Source organism: Rhea pennata, chromosome 13 (genome assembly GCF_028389875.1).
Source record: "Rhea pennata isolate bPtePen1 chromosome 13, bPtePen1.pri, whole genome shotgun sequence".
Classification (NCBI taxonomy): domain Eukaryota; kingdom Metazoa; phylum Chordata; class Aves; order Rheiformes; family Rheidae; genus Rhea; species Rhea pennata.
Window position 1 is genome coordinate 970,784 of NC_084675.1, and position 19,217 is coordinate 990,000.

Consider the following 19,217-nt stretch of genomic DNA (forward strand, 5'->3'; position numbering starts at 1 on the left):
GGGCAAGGAGCAGGGGCCATAGGCCATGGCAGTCCTGCCAACGCTGGGTCCAGGAAAGAATAGCAGGGAGGGGAGTGGGGGAAATGACAAAGGGCACCCAGAGAGCCAAGATCAGTTGGATCATCTGAGGGCATCGAGCACAAGGGCTTCCGGCTGCTGCCGCACACTGTGACAGACGGGTAGATGCAGAACACATGCCATTTGTGATACATCTCAGGAGAAGAGCGTCTCAAAAGCCTGGGGGAGTACCAAGAGGATTGGTGTGCTGGCCTGAGGGACAAGATTCATGATGATGAAACACTAGGATAGATGTGCTATTGCAAGAGGTGTGCAGCCCCCAGCAGAGCCCTGCTGTGAGACATGGCGTATTGTGGCAGATGTGCCGTTGTAATGGATACGTCACCACTGTAAAACCCCGCATGACAAATAGGTGCCATGCTGTATCTGCTGTTGCAGTGCACATGCTACCTTGACTGAAGTGTTTCATGACAGACAAGATACCATGAGAGATGTGCTGCCCTTGGCAGAAGAGCTGCAGGTGTGATTACAGGGCAGTAGCTGTGCCATGGCAGCAGGTGTGGTACCATGGGGAAAGAGTATCACAAGAGAGGATGTTGTGTGATGACACCGGCTGCCAGGACAATATCCTGGACCAGAGCCAGCAGCAAGCAGGCCACAAGCTGTGGTGTGCCGGCTGCACGGATATCCAGGCCCCAACCCACCCATCAGAGCAGTAAGGGGTGGGAAAAGGGCTCCCATGACCACCCTTCCCTGCTACAGGTAGGGGAAAAGGGAGCAGCAGCACCCCAGGCCATGCATTTGGCACAGACACGTGGCCACTCAGCCCCTTCTGGCCCGGACGGGGCCCAGGTGCGTCTCACAGCCTTGCTGATGGAGGCCTGGAGTCAGAAGCAGTGCCTGGAAGCATCTCACTCCTCTGCTCAGGCACCCCTGGGGTGCATTTGGGGCCTGCGGGCAGGAGTGGGGACCACTCCCCATTGGCCCCAGGCTGTCACCATGGGGCCAAGTCTCACTGGCCCTGGGCTGTCAGTGTGGAGCTGGCCCCAGGGGAAGTGCGAGGACCCAGCTGACCTGCCATGTCCCCACGCATCCACAGCCCAACCCGCTGGCGACCCCCAGGGACATGCTGGGAGCCCTTCTCCACCCTCGACATGCATGCTGCCAGCAATGCCTGGGGCATGTGCTCCGTCCCTCTCTGAAGCAGGCGGCCTCACGCGCACTGAGCCTGCCTCCTGCCCTCCCAGGGGCTGGGGGTCACTGTCCTCAGGCTAGAGCTCCCCTGTTCCCTGCAGGAGCCTTGTCCAGCTGGGCATGCCCCGGGCACCATTCCGCAGCCCTCGCCTCAGCTAGCAGCCTCCACGTCCTGGGTGAGCTGCATCCGCAGAGCATCCAGACAGGGACAGGACATGCCACCCTGAGCTCCCTGATGGGTTGGTAGCTTCTGGCTGAGCCTGAAGACCAGCTCTCCTTGCACTGCCCCTTGCCTGTGCGAGTGCCTTGCGTCCCACCTTGCGTCGCTGGGACCAGGAGTTCCCGGTGGGCTCCGCACCCGTGGCAGAGGATGCAGGAGGCAGGACACAGTTTGCTGTAGAGCAACCCTCTTTTGCAGCCCCAGCTGCAAAAGAGGGTGCATGAGTTCCCGTGACTCCCCAGCCCCACTGAGCTATCCCAGGCTGGAGTGGTGTCCACGTGGCACCTGAGCACAGCCAGCTGGGGATAGGGAGCCCGACTGCTGCTCAGGGTCTTTGCCAGCCCTGTGCTGCCTTCCCTCAGCACCCATGTGGGCCCCACAGCCCCTGGGGTGACCCAGCTCCTCAGAGACAGGCACCAGCCTGGGACACCTGCCCCGGGATAATTTGCTTCCTGGAGACCATGTTTCCAGAGCACAGTTACCTTCCCACAGAACCCACAGGCCATCACTCATGGGGATCCCCATGCACAGCCATGAGTCAGGAGAGCTAGCCTGGTGGCACTGCTACACAAAACGCTAACGAGTCCTGTGTAGGAAGAAGGCTGCCCTCTGCAAGTTCATACCCCACACACACATCCGGTTGCAGTCACAGATGGACACGGCAGCACTGCTGCTCATGGACATGGGTTTATTGAGGACATGGGCACGGCACAGCGCAGCGCAGCAAAGGGACCTGCTGCCAGGATCCGGGCATGACGCTGGGCTGGCGTCTCACCAGGGCAGTGCTTTCCCTTCCCAGTCCAGGAAAGTCCCCGTGTCCTTCTCGGAGAGGGAGCAGAGCACATTCAGCATTCCTTGTACGCTCACGTCCACCGTCAGTGGGGGCTGCAGGGACAGAGGAGAAACACAACTTTGTGCCCAAGGCCTTCTAAGGGTCAGAGGCTCCTGCTTTGGCCAGCGCCTCCCTGAGCCCATGGCTCCCTGGGGTGAGTGAAGTGAGGAGACAGCAGCACTTTGCAGGAAGGCTCCCTGCCTGCCATCTCCTTCCCTCCTGTACGACAAGCTCCGAGCATTGTCCACACAGCTCCACTGGAGCCTGGCAGCTCTCAGGATGTTTGGTACACAGGACGCTCTGGGTTCCTGAACAATGAGGTTCTTCTGGGCCTGCCCCAGAAAAATCCTACCTTGTGTCCTGCTGAGCTCCCCATGTCCGTTTGCACCCAGCCAGGGTGGAGAGCAGCGCAGAGGATGCCGTGTTGCCGGTACCCCAAGGACTGGCACTTGGTGAGCATGTTCAGAGCAGCCTGCAAGGAGGCACCACAAGGATCACCATGGGGAGGACAACAGTGCCCTCCCCTAGGGAACATGTGCAGACCCCAAGGCAGGGGCAGAGGAGGGCAGGCAAGCAGAGCTCCCTGCGACACACAGTGCTGCCACAGTCTCCAGGCACAGCCACTCAGCACAGCAGAGAATGAGGCTGGGAAGTGGCATACAGCATCTCCTGACATGGACAGGAAGGAGGCGAGTGCCATGAGAGGGAGAAAGGGACTCCCGAGAACTGTTGCAAGTGGAGAGAGATGTCAGGAGGGAAGGAGGGAGGGAGGCAGGGGAGTCACAAGAGGACTTGGAGGGTGTTTGGGAGAGAAAATATTGTCCGGGCTCACGGTGTGCCAGCACAGCATGGCAGTACCTTGCTGCAGCGGTATGAGATACATTGCACATATTCCCATGCATGGACTTCCTCTATGGAGCCACCATAGCTGGACATGTTGATGATGGCTGCCTTGCTGCAGCTCAGCTCAGAGCTCGAGCTTCCCTGGGCAGCCTTCTTCAGCAAGGGCAGGAATGCCTGCAACGAGAGGAAAGAAGGGCCTGTGCGGATGCACTTCAGGAGTTTCTAGCTGCTCCTTCCACACTGCATCACGTCAGCACCAAATCAGTGAGCAGATTCCTGCTCTCATAGCCTCAGACCACAAGGTTCCTGCTCCTTTGCACTGACCCATGACTCCTTGCACTCCCCATCTGAGCTGGAGAATGCAAGGCTGTTGTCAGGACGAGAGCCCACTGGGCTCTGGAGCAGAGAGCAGGCCTTTCCCTTCAGCCCTTCCCACCTGCCTGGGATCTCCCAGCTCCAGGAGCTGGAGCCAAGGGGAAGCAATGTTCTCTGGAGCAGAGCTGCAAAGCCACAGGTGGGGGTTCTCACCTGGCTCACCAGCAGGGGCCCAATCGTGTTGGTGGCATACACCTGGGACATGTTCTCCACAGTCTCAGTTTCCAAAGAGCTTGGTTTTATAATGCCAGCGTTGTTGATGAGGAGGTTCAGCCCAGAGTCCTTCAGGTGCTCCCTGACTCTGCCTGCAGCTGCCTGGATGCTGGTGGGGTCAGTGACTTCTACAGGGCCAACACAGAGCGAGGTAAGTGGCTGCTTCCCCTTTGTGCCTCGCATGATGGCCTGATGCGAGGGCACAGGAGCCCCATGTGCCCTCAGGGATGTGCTGGGGCAGGAATCAGGGCACATGGGAGAAAGGGGGGCCCAGAGGAGAGAGGAGCGCAGGGCCACTCCCTGCCAGGCAGGAAGGCAGGAGTCTCCGGCATGGCTGGAGACAGGCTGTGGGCAGGAGTGACAGCAGTGGGCCTGCTTCCCCCACTACGTGCTGGGACTGTTGGCACGGCTCCCACCTCTCACTGGGTTGCTGCGGTGTGCACAGCATGCCAGGTGAGTGGCTGGGCTGTGGGAGCAGACAGTGCTGGTTAACGAGGGGAGCCTGGGAAGGGCCCCTCACCCTTGGGGCACAGCCAGGAGCACCTACCAAGCGGGATGATGACCAGGTTGGCGTGCTTGGAGGCCAAATGCTGTAACTCCTGCAAGAGAGGGCACAACAGAGAGGCAGGGACACCTGGGCAGACGTCAGCTCTCAGCCTGTCCCAGGCACAGCCACTGTCACTCCTGCGCTGTCCCTGCACTGCCCCATGCCCAGCACCCTACCCTGGGTGCCCTGCTCCAGCCGGACAGGGCTCCGTGCCTCCTGCACACGTCGCATGCCACTACTTCACCCTCTGCCCTCCTGTTGCAGACTCAAGCCTTTCCCTCTAGCCCTTGAGGAGATGAGTGCCAGGCTGTGCCAGGAGCTCCCTGCCTGTCCTCCAGGAGCCCTAGCCTCTCTGCACACCCCATGCGCAGCTCGTCGCGCGGCCGTGCCAGCTGGGCTGCCCTGTGCCCTGGCAACTGCGGTGCAGGGTTGCAGCTTCCCATCTGAGCCCTTACAAATCTTCTCCTGGCCCAAACATGCCCCCCGGGCAGCACGTGATGGCCTGTGCTTCCACCCCCCAGCAAAGTCAGCTCCGCTGAGCCTCACCTGTGCTCGCTCTCCCTTGGGGTCCCGGCAGGCTGCAAAGACCCACTCGGGTGGGTTTGACATCTGCAGGAGCTGCTTGACAATTCCCAGGCCGATTCCTCGATTGGCCCCAGTGACCAGAGCAGAGTGGACACAAAGCCCTGCCATGCTGCTGCTCCTGCCTCTGCTCTAGCTTGCCTAGCTCACTCACTTCCCTAATGCTTCTTACAGCCTCTTCGACTGCCACCCCACCCACTCAGGCTTGCGCAAAGACTTCGCTCTAGGTACAGTCTCTCCAGCTCTCTAGGACCCAGTTCCTGCCTGGGCACCAGCCCTCATCTCTCCAAAGGGCAAAAGTCACTTGGCTTCTGAGCTGCCTGCAGCTTGACCCCGTGAAGCAGGAGCAATGGGGCAATCTGCCCAGGAGAAGGCGTGCTGAGGGAGGAGGGAGGGAGCAGCCATTGGAAGGGATGCAGGGTGCCCCATGGCTCAGGTGGGCCTGACAACTTCACAGCATTTCTGTGTCTTTCCCATACAACACCAGTCGGAGGTTGAACGCATTCCCCTTCTGCTGGTTTTCAGAACCCCTCAGATGGAACTGCAGGAGGCTGCTCTGCTCTCCCCTGTCTTCCAAGTAGATGTGCCATCCCAGATTGTCCCACAAAAGCATACTGTGGAAGCAGTCCTGAGTGGAGCAGCCCTTCTGCTGGGGTTGCAGGAGGACTCACGGGCCCTCGGTTGTCTTTCTGCAAGGATAAGCACCTTCGTCAAAGCCCCCCTGTCCACCACGCCCATAGGAGCTAGGTGCAGACAGCTCTGCACTGGCACTAGTGGAGCCGGATCCTGCCACCAGTGTGCTGCCCAATAGCTTGGTCCAGGCTTTACAGCCAGGACGTGCAGTGTGGGACTGTATGCCTTTCACTCATGAGCACAGACAGCCACATTTCACTTACAGGGGCTTTCTGTGTTACCAAGCTAGGCACAACTCGAGTCAACTTTCCACGCAAATGCAACCACACCTCTGCTAAGGATTAATGAAAGCTCCGTTGTGTTCACACCCAGCTTCGTGTTTGCACAAAGGGCGGTTCTAGTGTTTCTTATGGAATTATGCTCTTCTTTGTTAGCCTGGGGAATGGGTGCATGACTGAATTACCTTTAGTATCTTTAATCTATCGTGTCGTAATAAATGTGTTGGCATTTATGCCATGTCTCTAAACCTCCTGATGGATCTATGGGGAACTATAAGCCATTTTTAGCTATCTCGGACAGTGCATAAAGCCGTTCCTCTTTTTCCAAGCCCATGGACGGTTCTCTGGTCCAGACTCCTGAGGTCTGAATCTCACCAAAGTTCCTCAGCCAAGGGCTTCTTGTAAGCTGCTTGTAAGCAGCTGAAGATTGATTTTTCTTTCACTAACAATTCTAATAAGGCAGCGGTGAAGCTTAGTTATAGGTGCCATTGCTGCTGCTGTTATGTTTATGGGAATCTCCGATAGGCTTTCCAAACTCTACTGCACTTTCCCGAACCCTACAGCTTAGGGCTGGGTGGTGACTTTTCATCTGGAAATAGCGGACCCTTTGGCTGTCCTGATTGGGACATGAGGAATGGAGGAAACTTGCTGCTCCAGTAAGTTTAGTAAACTGCAGTTGTTACCGTAAGTCGGCAAATCAAACTCTCTAAGACTCAATTTTGAAGTGTCAGAAAGCAGGCATTCTTTATCATGACAGTGCCAGACGCGCAGGGGATCTCTCCACCTCATGTGCGTGCCAAGGCATCTAGCTTTAGAGATTAAATACAACTACTGCATACATATTCATCATTTTTCCAGGAATTCATCAACATATTCATTACTTACCCTAGAACTTCATTATCATATGTAGATGTCTTTGATGCATGGACATTCCTCCCCTCAGGTGGTCTTCTAGGGTCCTCTGGTGGTCGTCGATAGTCTTCCTCACTGTGTCCTTTAGTTGAACTTATTATTTCTCATGCATGCTTTATTCACTCTTGGCCCAGTTGCACAATACTTAATTGTCTGAAAAATGTTACAGCCAGCAGAAATTCCTCTATCTATTCTACTCAAGGACAGGATACGATGAAGTTCCTTCATCTTGTCAAACTCAATATAGTTGTCAGCATTGCCTCCACACAGGAGGAACCATCCTGCTCCTTGAGGGTCAGTATCAATCCCTCCTTTTCTTTTGAGGACTTATAGCTAGCCAGCTATTACCCTCATTATATCGGTTTGCTATAGCTAAGGCAAAGGTTAGAACAACAATTTCGGCATTGAATCATTATACAAGCAATTACACATATAGTTATAATAAAAAGAATTAGCAAAAATAATTTCTTCAACCAGTTCCAATTTGGTAAACCATGAAGTTAATTTGTGCCAAATTTCTTCAGATCCTAGGGAGCTACTATCTTTTTGCACTTGCTGTAATATACCTACTTGTTGTTTTATTATTCCAAGGTCTACATTTATTCTCCTTGTCTCATCAATGTATGTTCAACAGCTAGAGTTCACAACAGCACATACTCCTCCACGGGAGGCTGACATCATATCAAAAGCCATTCTGTTTTGCAATTCAACCTTTGAAATCTCCGTTACCTCTTTTTGTGAGGTATTTATTGCATCTGAGGTGGCATTTCCATTCCTTTCCATGACTGCCGATGTATTCACTATAGCTTTCTCTAATTCACTAACTCCCAGCCAGGGGATGAACCATCTAACAAATGAATGGAAAGCTGTAGATTGAAATGATAGCGGATTGGGAGGTACCGCTCTTCTTTCTCTTCCTATAGGTGTTGTCACCCATCCTACTCCCTGCAGCTCAGATATTATCCTAATTCTGGGGAGTATCACCCCTAACGTAAAAGTACCTATCTACCAAGGAGGTAAGACTTTACAAGCCTCATTTCTGCACAACTAATACCTCCTAAACTCTGTGGAGTTAACACCCCTGCAACATCACCAAGTTCACTCGTAACAGTCTGACTGATTTCTTCTACTATATATACATCATTATTGCAATTGCCATAATCTGGGTCATAATAAAACTCTTCGTTTACAGTTATACAGGATGTATCATTTTCATCCCACCAGACCACAGAAAGACTTAAATGTGTGAGTGGACCAGAGATGATAGTCCAATTACTTGTATGATTCCACTCTGTTTTCCTTTCTTCTTCTTCTTCTTCTTTTTTTTTTTTTTTTTTTTTTTGTGTGTGTGTGTGTGTGTGTGTGTGAGTCATTTAAAACTATTCCAGCTAAGGATACTCACTGTTGATTACTGCTTTGGGGCATTTGTGTACATATGCAGCAATCATTCTTGTGTAATATTTGAGTGGTATTTTGAGCTAGGATCAAATATAAATTTTGGTCTCAACGTAAGGTTTTCCAAGCTTGACTAGCAGCAACCAATAGTAATGGAAGTAAACCCCAGAGGTCCATAATAGTTTCTTCTTATCTTAAGTTTAAGAGGAGCCTTCTTAACTCTAGAATAATGGATCCGTGGACCTTTGCCCCAAACTTTAACAGCTGTTTAAGTTGTTAGAACTTGAAACGGTCCTTTCCACTTAGGTATCAATATAGAATTTTGAGAAAACCCTGACTGTAAATTATGCGCTTGTACTTCTGGAGGTACAGGCTGAAATCATTGAGCCTGTTCCCTTTTCTTTTTAAAACTTTCTTGTAATTGAAAGATACACCGTGTTCACCGTTCACCTCCATCTAAGAGGCTGGCTCGGGCCAGGATGTAAGTTCCTGGTATTGCTAAATGTCTTCCAAAGAGAACTTCTGCTGATGACAACCCCAAGGGTTGTTTCGGGCCATTCTGGGTGTCCCACAGAACTACCCAAATGAATGAACTAAGACCAGCCAGTTCTAATTGATCCTACCCACCGCTGCCGCAGCAGCCACGTACACTCAATCCCAGGGAAGTAACTGCAGAAGGGCATCCCAGTCCCGAGGGGTTCCACAAGTTGGCAGATCCACTGTCACCTACCTGCAAAGAGTCCAGCACAGCCTCTGGGGCCAACCTGTTCACATCCTTCAGGGGAAGGTGGAGGCGGAGTCACTAGGCCTGATGCTGTTCTCCTTATGCAGTCGCAGTCCCTCTGCAGGGTACAACTCTCCTCCGTCACTGTTACGACGATCGATCACGCACACAGTCATGGGGAAGGTGACTGAACATGCCCAGCGACAGGTTCCAGGTTCACTGCCTTGAGCGCTCTTCAGCACTGAAGAAAGGAGTTTGAGTGACTGTGAATAACTGCTTTACTCTTGTAACAGTGGTCCTAAGGAGAGATTGTAGAATCATAGAATCAGTAAGCTTGGAAGGGACCTCTGGAGACCATCTAGTCCAACCTCCCTGCTCAAGCAGGGTCACCTAGAGCATGTTAGACAGGGTTGCATCCAGGTGGGCCTTGAATATCTCCAGAGAAGGAGACTCCACAACCTCTCTGGGCAACCTCTTCCACTGCTCCGTCACTCTCACAGTGAAGAAATTCCCCCTCACGTTCAGGCGGAACTTCCTGTGTTCAGTTTTTGCCCATTGCCTCTTGTCCTGTCACATGGGAAATCTCATAGCTGGCGTAAGAAGGAGTTAATTTCAGACCGTAACAATTAACCCTGTCCCAGCAGCGAAAGCAGGTGTTGTCTCTCAAGGTCCTGACAGAAGGAGTTAAGCCCAGAGGACCATAATTAACACTGCCCCTTATCTCAAAGTCCTGATATCCTCCCTTCTGGAGTGTGAGGCACAGGAATGCAGGACTGCTTGTAGCTGCAGTGAGAACACCTCTGACTTACACAGGGGTATAGACAGTGTCACTTTCTAGGGTTTCAGGTATGTGGCTTGTTGTGAGGATTTTCAGCTATGGCTTTTATCCTTTCTGGATTAATTATTTGCTGTCCCTCCTTCAGAATGAATCTCCAATACTTCAGCTCTGTGCAACACAGCTGGAGCTTAGATGGAGATGCACAATGCCCTTTAGTTGCTAATGCAGTTGATAAATATACAGTATCCTTTAAACAATCATCAGAATTTTGCTTGTTATCAATAAATCATCTGCATATTGTCTTAAAATCGATCCACCAGGAAACTCAATATCTTTCAAATCTTTTTTTTTTCCAGTATTTGGGCGAATATGGTAGAGACCCAGTAACCCTTGCAGAAGTCACGTCCGTGTTAACGGCTGTCATTTCCAAGTAAAGCAAATTAGGGCTGGCTCTTTTCATCTATTGGAATGCTAAAAAAAAGAAATGCAGCAGTTAAGTGATCACAGTAAAATATCCAGCCCAATGCAGTGTTTGCAGAAGGATCAGGTACCGCTGGAGGAGGAGTCACCATATGTTGACTGATAGTCCGCAAATCTTATACAAAGGCTATGCTGGATCTCCAGCTCTATCTAGTTTATTCTTTTATTATTATTATTATTTTACAGAGCGTATGGAAGTATCATATGGTAAAACACATACTCTCAGAATCCCCCAGCTATATCTCAGTCTATTTATTTTTATATGCTTTTCCTGGCTTCTTGGGGAACTGGATACTGTTTTACTGCTGGTGGGGTTCCTCCCTTTGTTTTCAAGATCCCAGGTTGGGCTGAAGCTGGTAAGTCAACATCCGTACTGGTTTTACTCCATTTAACACTTTGGGTACTTTCACCCTGGGGTTCGGACCTTAGGTTTAATCACACTCATCCCCGTAATTATTGAACCCGTTTCACTGGGTGATAAACACAATTCGACATCCAGGGTTTGCAGAAGATCTCTTCCCAGGACACGTGCTGGAGATACTTCAGCTAATGCAAATCTCCCCCATACACTTTTGTTTCCTATTGTTACTAATCGGAGTTCACTTAAGCTTTTTCTCTCTTTTGCTTTCTTCTCCAGTGATTCCATGTCTTAATACCCTATCTTTGGTTTCAAATCCTTTTAGGGTAAAATTTAAAGGAGATAACACGGCTCCCATATCCACTAAAAATTCAACTTCTTGTCCCTCCGCTTTTCCTATTATATATCCCTTCTGATCCAAGTGGATGCCTCACAAACTAAAAATCCCTAGATCTTATCTCCCCCAAGAGCTGTCAGAATCTCCCGCCTGTAGTCATTGTGAATGATTTCTTTCACGCACTAACTCTTTGCGCTGGTAATTTCCTTCCCTAGTCAGGCCTCATGGCTGAAGGGGGCATTCCCACTGCAAGTGTTTTAAATTCCCACGATAGCAACACTCTCTTCTTTCGCTCTGTTCTCAACTTCTTCCCTTGCTTCCTGGTCTCGACGAGAACCCCAGGCTTGGCCTTTCTCCTCCTCAATCCCTTTCTTTCACTTACAAAGTCCCTACTAGAGCCACTACTTAAAATCTTTTGTAAAGTTTCCCTTTGCCAGCCTGGCGTATGTTCTTTAAAATACTTTCATGTGTCGGGGGCTGCTTGATCTACAAAAACACTAGTTGCAAGCGCATCATTGAAGTTTCATGGGGTCATTCCCCCATATTTTAGCAGGGCTTGCCAAAGCCTCCCCAGGAGTCGCTAGGATGTTTGTCTAGCTGCTGTCTACATTCCTGTACTTTAGTCCAATTTACTCTTACCTTGCCATATACCCTCATTGGCTCTGCTAAATTTTGGAGTCCTGTTTGGCATATGGCTCCATCTCCTGCATTGTTATAATCCCAGTTTGGATCATTTGCCAATCAGGAATTTCTTTTCCCTCTGGCCTGCTGAGCTAGTTCTGCATCCTTATTAACTATTTTATCTAGGTTATCTAGTTAGAATAATTACCCCAAAGAATCTGGGTATCTCCCCAGCTTGGACTGAATCCTGTGCATATGTTAGAAAACAGCTGGGCACACCGCTCAGCGTCCTTCCTTCACCTCAGCATTTTCCTTCCCCAGAAAGCTAGGGGAGCCCAGCCAGGGCTCCAGGGCTGGTTGGTTACCACATGCAGCACAGCAGCAGGGAAACTGGCCCTTCCCATTCCCCTGACTGTAAAGCAGGCAAATTAGTCAGCATGTTAGAGACCATAGGATAGAGTCCAGCAGTTGGTACAGTAGGGGTAGGAGGAGAAGGAGAAGGAACGACAGGTAGATTGTCTGGCATGTGAAATGGAGCAGACATTTTTGGAGCACGGTTTGGGGTGCAAGTTTCTGCCCATATAAACATCACCTTTGGTGGGGTCCCTTTCCTCCCTCCCTCTTGGCTCAATTGCTCCCACGCCCAAACCCAGTTATCCCAAACATAGCAGTAATTCATTTGAGTTGGAAACCTGTCTTCTAGACGATACCGCAGAGAAGTTAATTCTCCTGATCAAAAATCCCTTGCAGTGGCCACCGTTGCACTGGATTACCATCTTTTGTTGCAAGCAGCCAATCTTGCTGGTATAACGTAACGTAACTGTGCGCTCTTTTGACAAGCCGGCCGTTCCATCAGTCTTTTTCCCTTTTCCTTTTCATGTTTATCTTTTTCTAGGGCCAAAATCAGGGGTTCAGTCGGGGCTAAATTAATCCCCCACTGTTTCTGCCACTCACGATGTTGTCTTCACGTAAAGAACATACCTTTACACCTTACTTCATCCCATTTTGTTCCCTTCTCAGAAACAGCATTAATTGTAATGAGGTGTTATAGTCTAAAATACCATTAAAATTTTAAAATCACTGTGTCCAGGAGAAGGTGTGCTGAGGGAAGAGGGAGGAGGGAGCAGCCATTGGAAGGGATGTAGGGTGCCCTATGGCTCAGGTGGGCCTGACAGTTTCACAGCATTTCTGTGTCTTTCCCATACAACACCAGTCAGAGGTTGAACGCATTCCCCTTCTGCTGGTTTCCAGAGTCCTTCAGATGGAACTGCAGGAGGCTGCTCTGCTCTCCCCTGTCTTCCAAGGAGATGTCCCATCCCAGGGCGTCCCACAAAAGACCTGCAGAGCAAACCACCAGCATTGCCTTCTTGCAGAAGGAAGTGGACCCTGCACAGTCTGCGCATCACCTCTCTGCTGTTCATGCACTCCATCCCCTTGCATGCTGCCTCACTGAGGACTGAGCTAAGCAACTACTCCAAGCACTTCTGCCTGCAGGTATCTTGCTGGGTCCATCCCTGAGGTCATGCGTCAGCTCCTGCCTTTTCCCTTTGCCTATCACATAATTTTATTGTGACTCTTTACACTTCATTTTGAGACTGCTGTCCTGCTTGTTGGGAACAGGATAAAACTGGACCTTGTGCCCGACAGAGTTACCTTGCCCCGACCTGACTGGCTCTGGAGGCTCTTGAGTCTCCTTTGCAGGGCCAAGGCCTGAACCTGGTCAACAGCCACGTAGCTGTTCACATGGCACACTGCTGCCGGTGAATTAGGTACCTGGATGGTCCCCTCCACAGAACGGATCCTCACGCTCTGGACTGAGCCAGACTGATGGGGAGCAAGAGCATGGGCTTCAGGGCTCCCCTGCCCACCCTAAGGGACAGGGAGGCCGAGAAGCAGCTCAGGCCAGCCCCAGCCATGCTTCACTGCTCCGCAGCTGGAGCTCCTGCCTGCCCCGTGCTGGCTGTACTGGTACTGTCTGGCCCTGGGAAACACTGGAGCTGAGGAGAGCTGGCCCATCCATGGGGCATCTTAGCCATCCACTGCCCTTCTGCCTAGGGTGTCCGTCCATCTTCCCGCGGGTAGTCTGGGTCAGGGACCTTCAGGACAGTTCTCAAACTCGGGGTTTGTCGTGTCTTAACAGAGCACTTAACAGAGTGTCTTAACAGAGTCTTTGTGTCAGGAATTTCTGCCCTTCTTGGCGAAGGCAGCAGAGGGCCCAGGAAAGGATGGGCTGAGCTGCAGCTGGGCTGTGATCATCAGCATGTCCACCAAAGTGGGCTCCATCAGGCTGTGGCTCAGGATGCTGGAGGCCCCCATGTACCTGTACCATTCCAGCAAGGTGACATGTGAGGGGATGTGCTGGGCCTGCACCTTGGGATGCTAGAGGCCCCCATGTACCGTCCCATGCCAGCAACAAGATGGGGTGCCAGAGGATGTGCAGGGGCTGCTCTGATGGCCCCGTGTACAGTGCCCACGAAGGGGAGCCCATGGGACCCCCCCACACACACACACACACCTGCCCCAGGACATCCAGCCTCTGCCTGGTTCTCCCAGCGCAAGCACAGAGACTACCAGCCCTGGGATCAGCAGCATCCGGAACAGAGCCTTTTGGGGTGGTTGTGCCAATGCTTTACTGCAGGGTAAAGTCCCGTTTCCCGGCCACACACAGCTTCTGGCTAGCGAATACCACCACTCCTGCCTACAGGCACCCCAACATCCGTCCACTCCTCTGAGTCATGCTGGCAAGATGACGCCTCTTCCAGGCTGCACAGGATGTAGTGAGAAGGGGCATGGCTGCAGAGTTCAAGGACAAGGGGATCTTGTGCACAGTGATCCATCCCGGCTCGGTGGAGACTGACATGGGGACCTGGAAGATACTGTGGTGTGCAGGGAAGGGGCATCAGGACTGGGTCCGCCCATTCCTCCGTATGCCGCCATAACCCCACCTCTTGGGGAGGACAGCAGCACTTCAGTCCTGAAGCCCTAGAGCCAGCCTCTGAAGTCTGTCTCTCTACACACGCAGAGGTGGAAGGTCTGGAGCTGCTCCGGTGGGGCAAGGAGCAGGGGCCATAGGCCATGGCAGTCCTGCCAACGCTGGGTCCAGGAAAGAATAGCAGGGAGGGGAGTGGGGGAAATGACAAAGGGCACCCAGAGAGCCAAGATCAGTTGGATCATCTGAGGGCATCGAGCACAAGGGCTTCCGGCTGCTGCCGCACACTGTGACAGACGGGTAGATGCAGAACACATGCCATTTGTGATACATCTCAGGAGAAGAGCGTCTCAAAAGCCTGGGGGAGTACCAAGAGGATTGGTGTGCTGGCCTGAGGGACAAGATTCATGATGATGAAACGCTAGGATAGATGTGCTATTGCAAGAGGTGTGCAGCCCCCAGCAGAGCCCTGCTGTGAGACATGGCGTATTGTGGCAGATGTGCCGTTGTAATGGATACATCACCACTGTAAAACCCCCCATGACAAATAGGTGCCATGCTGTATCTGCTGTTGCAGTGCACATGCTACCTTGACTGAAGTGTTTCATGACAGACAAGATACCATGAGAGATGTGCTGCCCTTGGCAGAAGAGCTGCAGGTGTGATTACAGGGCAGTAGCTGTGCCATGGCAGCAGGTGTGGTACCATGGGGAAAGAGTATCACAAGAGAGGATGTTGTGTGATGACACCGGCTGCCAGGACAATATCCTGGACCAGAGCCAGCAGCAAGCAGGCCACAAGCTGTGGTGTGCCGGCTGCACGGATATCCAGGCCCCAACCCACCCATCAGAGCAGTAAGGGGTGGGAAAAGGGCTCCCATGACCACCCTTCCCTGCTACAGGTAGGGGAAAAGGGAGCAGCAGCACCCCAGGCCATGCATTTGGCACAGACACGTGGCCACTCAGCCCCTTCTGGCCCGGACGGGGCCCAGGTGCGTCTCACAGCCTTGCTGATGGAGGCCTGGAGTCAGAAGCAGTGCCTGGAAGCATCTCACTCCTCTGCTCAGGCACCCCTGGGGTGCATTTGGGGCCTGCGGGCAGGAGTGGGGACCACTCCCCATTGGCCCCAGGCTGTCACCATGGGGCCAAGTCTCACTGGCCCTGGGCTGTCAGTGTGGAGCTGGCCCCAGGGGAAGTGCGAGGACCCAGCTGACCTGCCATGTCCCCACGCATCCACAGCCCAACCCGCTGGCGACCCCCAGGGACATGCTGGGAGCCCTTCTCCACCCTCGACATGCATGCTGCCAGCAATGCCTGGGGCATGTGCTCCGTCCCTCTCTGAAGCAGGCGGCCTCACGCGCACTGAGCCTCCCTCCTGCCCTCCCAGGGGCTGGGGGTCACTGTCCTCAGGCTAGAGCTCCCCTGTTCCCTGCAGGAGCCTTGTCCAGCTGGGCATGCCCCGGGCACCATTCCGCAGCCCTCGCCTCAGCTAGCAGCCTCCACGTCCTGGGTGAGCTGCATCCGCAGAGCATCCAGACAGGGACAGGACATGCCACCCTGAGCTCCCTGATGGGTTGGTAGCTTCTGGCTGAGCCTGAAGACCAGCTCTCCTTGCACTGCCCCTTGCCTGTGCGAGTGCCTTGCGTCCCACCTTGCGTCGCTGGGACCAGGAGTTCCCGGTGGGCTCCGGACCCGTGGCAGAGGATGCAGGAGGCAGGACACAGTTTGCTGTAGAGCAACCCTCTTTTGCAGCCCCAGCTGCAAAAGAGGGTGCATGAGTTCCCGTGACTCCCCAGCCCCACTGAGCTATCCCAGGCTGGAGTGGTGTCCACGTGGCACCTGAGCACAGCCAGCTGGGGATAGGGAGCCTGACGGCTGCTCAGGGTCTTTGCCAGCCCTGTGCTGCCTTCCCTCAGCACCCATGTGGGCCCCACAGCCCCTGGGGTGACCCAGCTCCTCAGAGACAGGCACCAGCCTGGGACACCTGCCCCGGGATAATTTGCTTCCTGGAGACCATGTTTCCAGAGCACAGTTACCTTCCCACGGAACCCACAGGCCGTCACTCATGGGGATCCCCATGCACAGCCATGAGTCAGGAGAGCTAGCCTGGTGGCACTGCTACACAAAACGCTAACGAGTCCTGTGTAGGAAGAAGGCTGCCCTCTGCAAGTTCATACCACCCCACACACATCCGGTTGCAGTCACAGATGGACACGGCAGCACTGCTGCTCATGGACATGGGTTTATTGAGGACATGGGCACGGCACAGCGCAGCGCAGCAAAGGGACCTGCTGCCAGGATCCGGGCATGACGCTGGGCTGGCGTCTCACCAGGGCAGTGCTTTCCCTTCCCAGTCCAGGAAAGTCCCCGTGTCCTTCTCGGAGAGGGAGCAGAGCACATTCAGCATTCCTTGTACGCTCACGTCCACCGTCAGTGGGGGCTGCAGGGACAGAGGAGAAACACAACTTTGTGCCCAAGGCCTTCTAAGGGTCAGAGGCTCCTGCTTTGGCCAGCGCCTCCCTGAGCCCATGGCTCCCTGGGGTGAGTGAAGTGAGGAGACAGCAGCACTTTGCAGGAAGGCTCCCTGCCTGCCATCTCCTTCCCTCCTGTACGACAAGCTCCGAGCATTGTCCACACAGCTCCACTGGAGCCCGGCAGCTCTCAGGATGTTTGGTACACAGGACGCTCTGGGTTCCTGAACAACGAGGTTCTTCTGGGCCTGCCCCAGAAAAATCCTACCTTGTGTCCTGCTGAGCTCCCCATGTCCGTTTGCACCCAGCCAGGGTGGAGAGCAGCGCAGAGGATGCCGTGTTGCCGGTACCCCAAGGACTGGCACTTGGTGAGCATGTTCAGAGCAGCCTGCAAGGAGGCACCACAAGGATCACCGTGGGGAGGACAACAGTGCCCTCCCCTAGGGAACATGTGCAGACCCCAAGGCAGGGGCAGAGGAGGGCAGGCAAGCAGAGCTCCCTGCGACACACAGTGCTGCCACAGTCTCCAGGCACAGCCACTCAGCACAGCAGAGAATGAGGCTGGGAAGTGGCATACAGCATCTCCTGGCATGGACAGGAAGGAGGCGAGTGCCATGAGAGGGAGAAAGGGACTCCCGAGAACTGTTGCAAGTGGAGAGAGATGTCAGGAGGGAAGGAGGGAGGGAGGCAGGGGAGTCACAAGAGGACTTGGAGGGTGTTTGGGAGAGAAAAAACCGTCAGGGCTCATGGTGTGCCAGCATAGCATGGCAGTACCTTGCTGCAGCGGTATGAAATAGCTTGCCCGTAATCCCACATAAAAAGATCCTCTATGGAGCCAGCAGAGCTGGACATGTTGATGATGGCTGCCTTGCTGCAGCTCAGCTCAGAGCTCGAGCTTCCCTGGGCAGCCTTCTTCAGCAAGGGCAGGAATGCCTGCAACGAGAGGAAAGAAGGGCCTGTGCGGATGCACTTCAGGAGATTCGAACTGCTCCTTCCACACTGCATCACGTCAGCACCAAATCAGTGAGCAGATTCCTGCTCTCATAGCCTCAGACCACAAGGTTCCTGCTCCTTTGCACTGACCCATGACTACTTGCACTCCCCATCTGAGCTGGAGAGTGCAAGGCCCATTGTCAGGACGAGAGCCCACTGGGCTCTGGAGCAGAGAGCAGGCCCTTCCCTTCAGCCCTTCCCACCCGCCTGGGATCTCCCAGCTCCAGGAGCTGGAGCCAAGGGGAAGCAATGTTCTCTGGAGCAGAGCTGCAAAGCCACAGGTGGGGGTTCTCACCTGGCTCACCAGCAGGGGCCCAATCGTGTTGGTGGCATACACCGGGGACATGTTCTCCACAGTCTCAGTTTCCAAAGAGCTTGGTTTTGCAATGCCAGCGTTGTTGATGAGGAGGTTCAGCCCAGAGTCCTTCAGGTGCTCCCTGACTCTGCCTGCAGCTGCCTGGATGCTGGCGGGGTCGGTGACTTCTACAGGGCCAACACAGAGCGAGGTAAGTGGCTGCTTCCCCTTTGTGCCTCGCATGACGGCCTGATGCGAGGGCACAGGAGCCCCATGTGCCCTCAGGGATGTGCTGGGGCAGGAATCAGGGCACATGGGAGAAAGGGGGCCCCAGAGGAGAGAGGAGCGCAGGGCCACTCCCTGCCAGGCAGGAAGGCAGGAGTCTCCGGCATGGCTGGAGACAGGCTGTGGGCAGGAGTGACAGCAGTGGGCCTGCTTCCCCCACTACGTGCTGGGACTGTTGGCACCGCTCCCACCTCTCACTGGGTTGCTGCGGTGTGCACAGCATGCCAGGTGAGTGGCTGGGCTGTGGGAGCAGACAGTGCTGGTTAACGAGGGGAGCCTGGGCAAGGGCCCCTCACCCTTGGGGCACAGCCAGGAGCACCTACCAAGCGGGATGATGACCAGGTTGGCGTGCTTGGAGGCCAAATGCTGTAACTCCTGCAAGAGAGGGCACAACAGAGAGGCAGGAACACCTGGGCAGACGTCAGCTCTCAGCCTGTCCCAGGCACAGCCACTGTCACTCCTGCTCTGTCCCTGCACTGCCCCATGCCCAGCACCCTACCCTGGGTGCCCTGCTCCAGCCGGACAGGGCTCCGTGCCTCCTGCACACGTCGCATGCCACTACTTCACCCTCTGCCCTCCTGTGGCAGACTCAAGCCTTTCCCTCTAGCCCTTGAGGAGATGAGTGCCAGGCTGTGCCAGGAGCTCCCTGCCTGTCCTCTAGGAGCCCTAGCCTCTCTGCACACCCCATGCGCAGCTCGTCGCGCGGCCGTGCCAGCTGGGCTGCCCTGTGCCCTGGCAACTGCGGTGCAGGGTTGCAGCTTCCCATCTGAGCCCTTACAAATCTTCTCCTGGCCCAAACATGCCCCCCGGGCAGCACGTGATGGCCTGTGCTTCCACCCCCCAGCAAAGTCAGCTCCGCTGAGCCTCACCTGTGCTCGCTCTCCCTTGGGGTCCCGGCAGGCTGC

At 54.1% G+C, this 19,217-nt stretch overlaps 2 protein-coding genes across 2 annotated transcripts in view; both read right to left on the reverse strand.

Moving 5' to 3' along the window:
* Positions 1-2,107: 2,107 nt before the first annotated feature.
* Positions 2,108-4,935, reverse strand: LOC134146211 (C-signal-like). The gene is made up of 6 exons (XM_062586490.1): positions 4,789-4,935; positions 4,243-4,294; positions 3,636-3,823; positions 3,123-3,281; positions 2,617-2,736; positions 2,108-2,317 (listed from the first exon to the last, which is right to left on the reverse strand). The coding sequence occupies exons 1-6, from the start codon at positions 4,933-4,935 to the stop codon at positions 2,204-2,206; spliced, it is 780 nt and encodes a 259-aa protein (XP_062442474.1). The 3' UTR covers positions 2,108-2,203.
* Positions 4,936-16,498: 11,563 nt separating this feature from the next.
* Positions 16,499-19,217, reverse strand: part of LOC134146220 (C-signal-like) — a 2,830-nt gene continuing 111 nt past the window's right edge. The window contains exons 1-6 of the mRNA XM_062586502.1: positions 19,182-19,217; positions 18,636-18,687; positions 18,028-18,215; positions 17,514-17,672; positions 17,008-17,127; positions 16,499-16,708 (exon numbers count right to left, since the gene is read on the reverse strand). The exon at positions 19,182-19,217 is cut by the window's right edge and continues 111 nt beyond it. Coding sequence (XP_062442486.1) covers positions 16,595-16,708; positions 17,008-17,127; positions 17,514-17,672; positions 18,028-18,215; positions 18,636-18,687; positions 19,182-19,217 — 669 coding nt within the window. The 3' untranslated portion in view covers positions 16,499-16,594. The remainder of the gene's footprint in view (positions 16,709-17,007; positions 17,128-17,513; positions 17,673-18,027; positions 18,216-18,635; positions 18,688-19,181) is intronic.

Coding starts and splice junctions, on each gene's coding strand:
- LOC134146211 (XM_062586490.1), bottom strand. CDS start 4,935: ATGGCAGGGCTTTGTGTCCACTCTGCTCTGGTCACTGGGGCCAATCGA. Junction 3,282..3,635: donor GGCCCCTGCTGGTGAGCCAG/GTGAGAACCCCC, acceptor CTCTCGTTGCAG/GCATTCCTGCCCTTGCTGAA. Junction 2,318..2,616: donor GGAGCTCAGCAGGACACAAG/GTAGGATTTTTC, acceptor CTGTCCCTGCAG/CCCCCACTGACGGTGGACGT.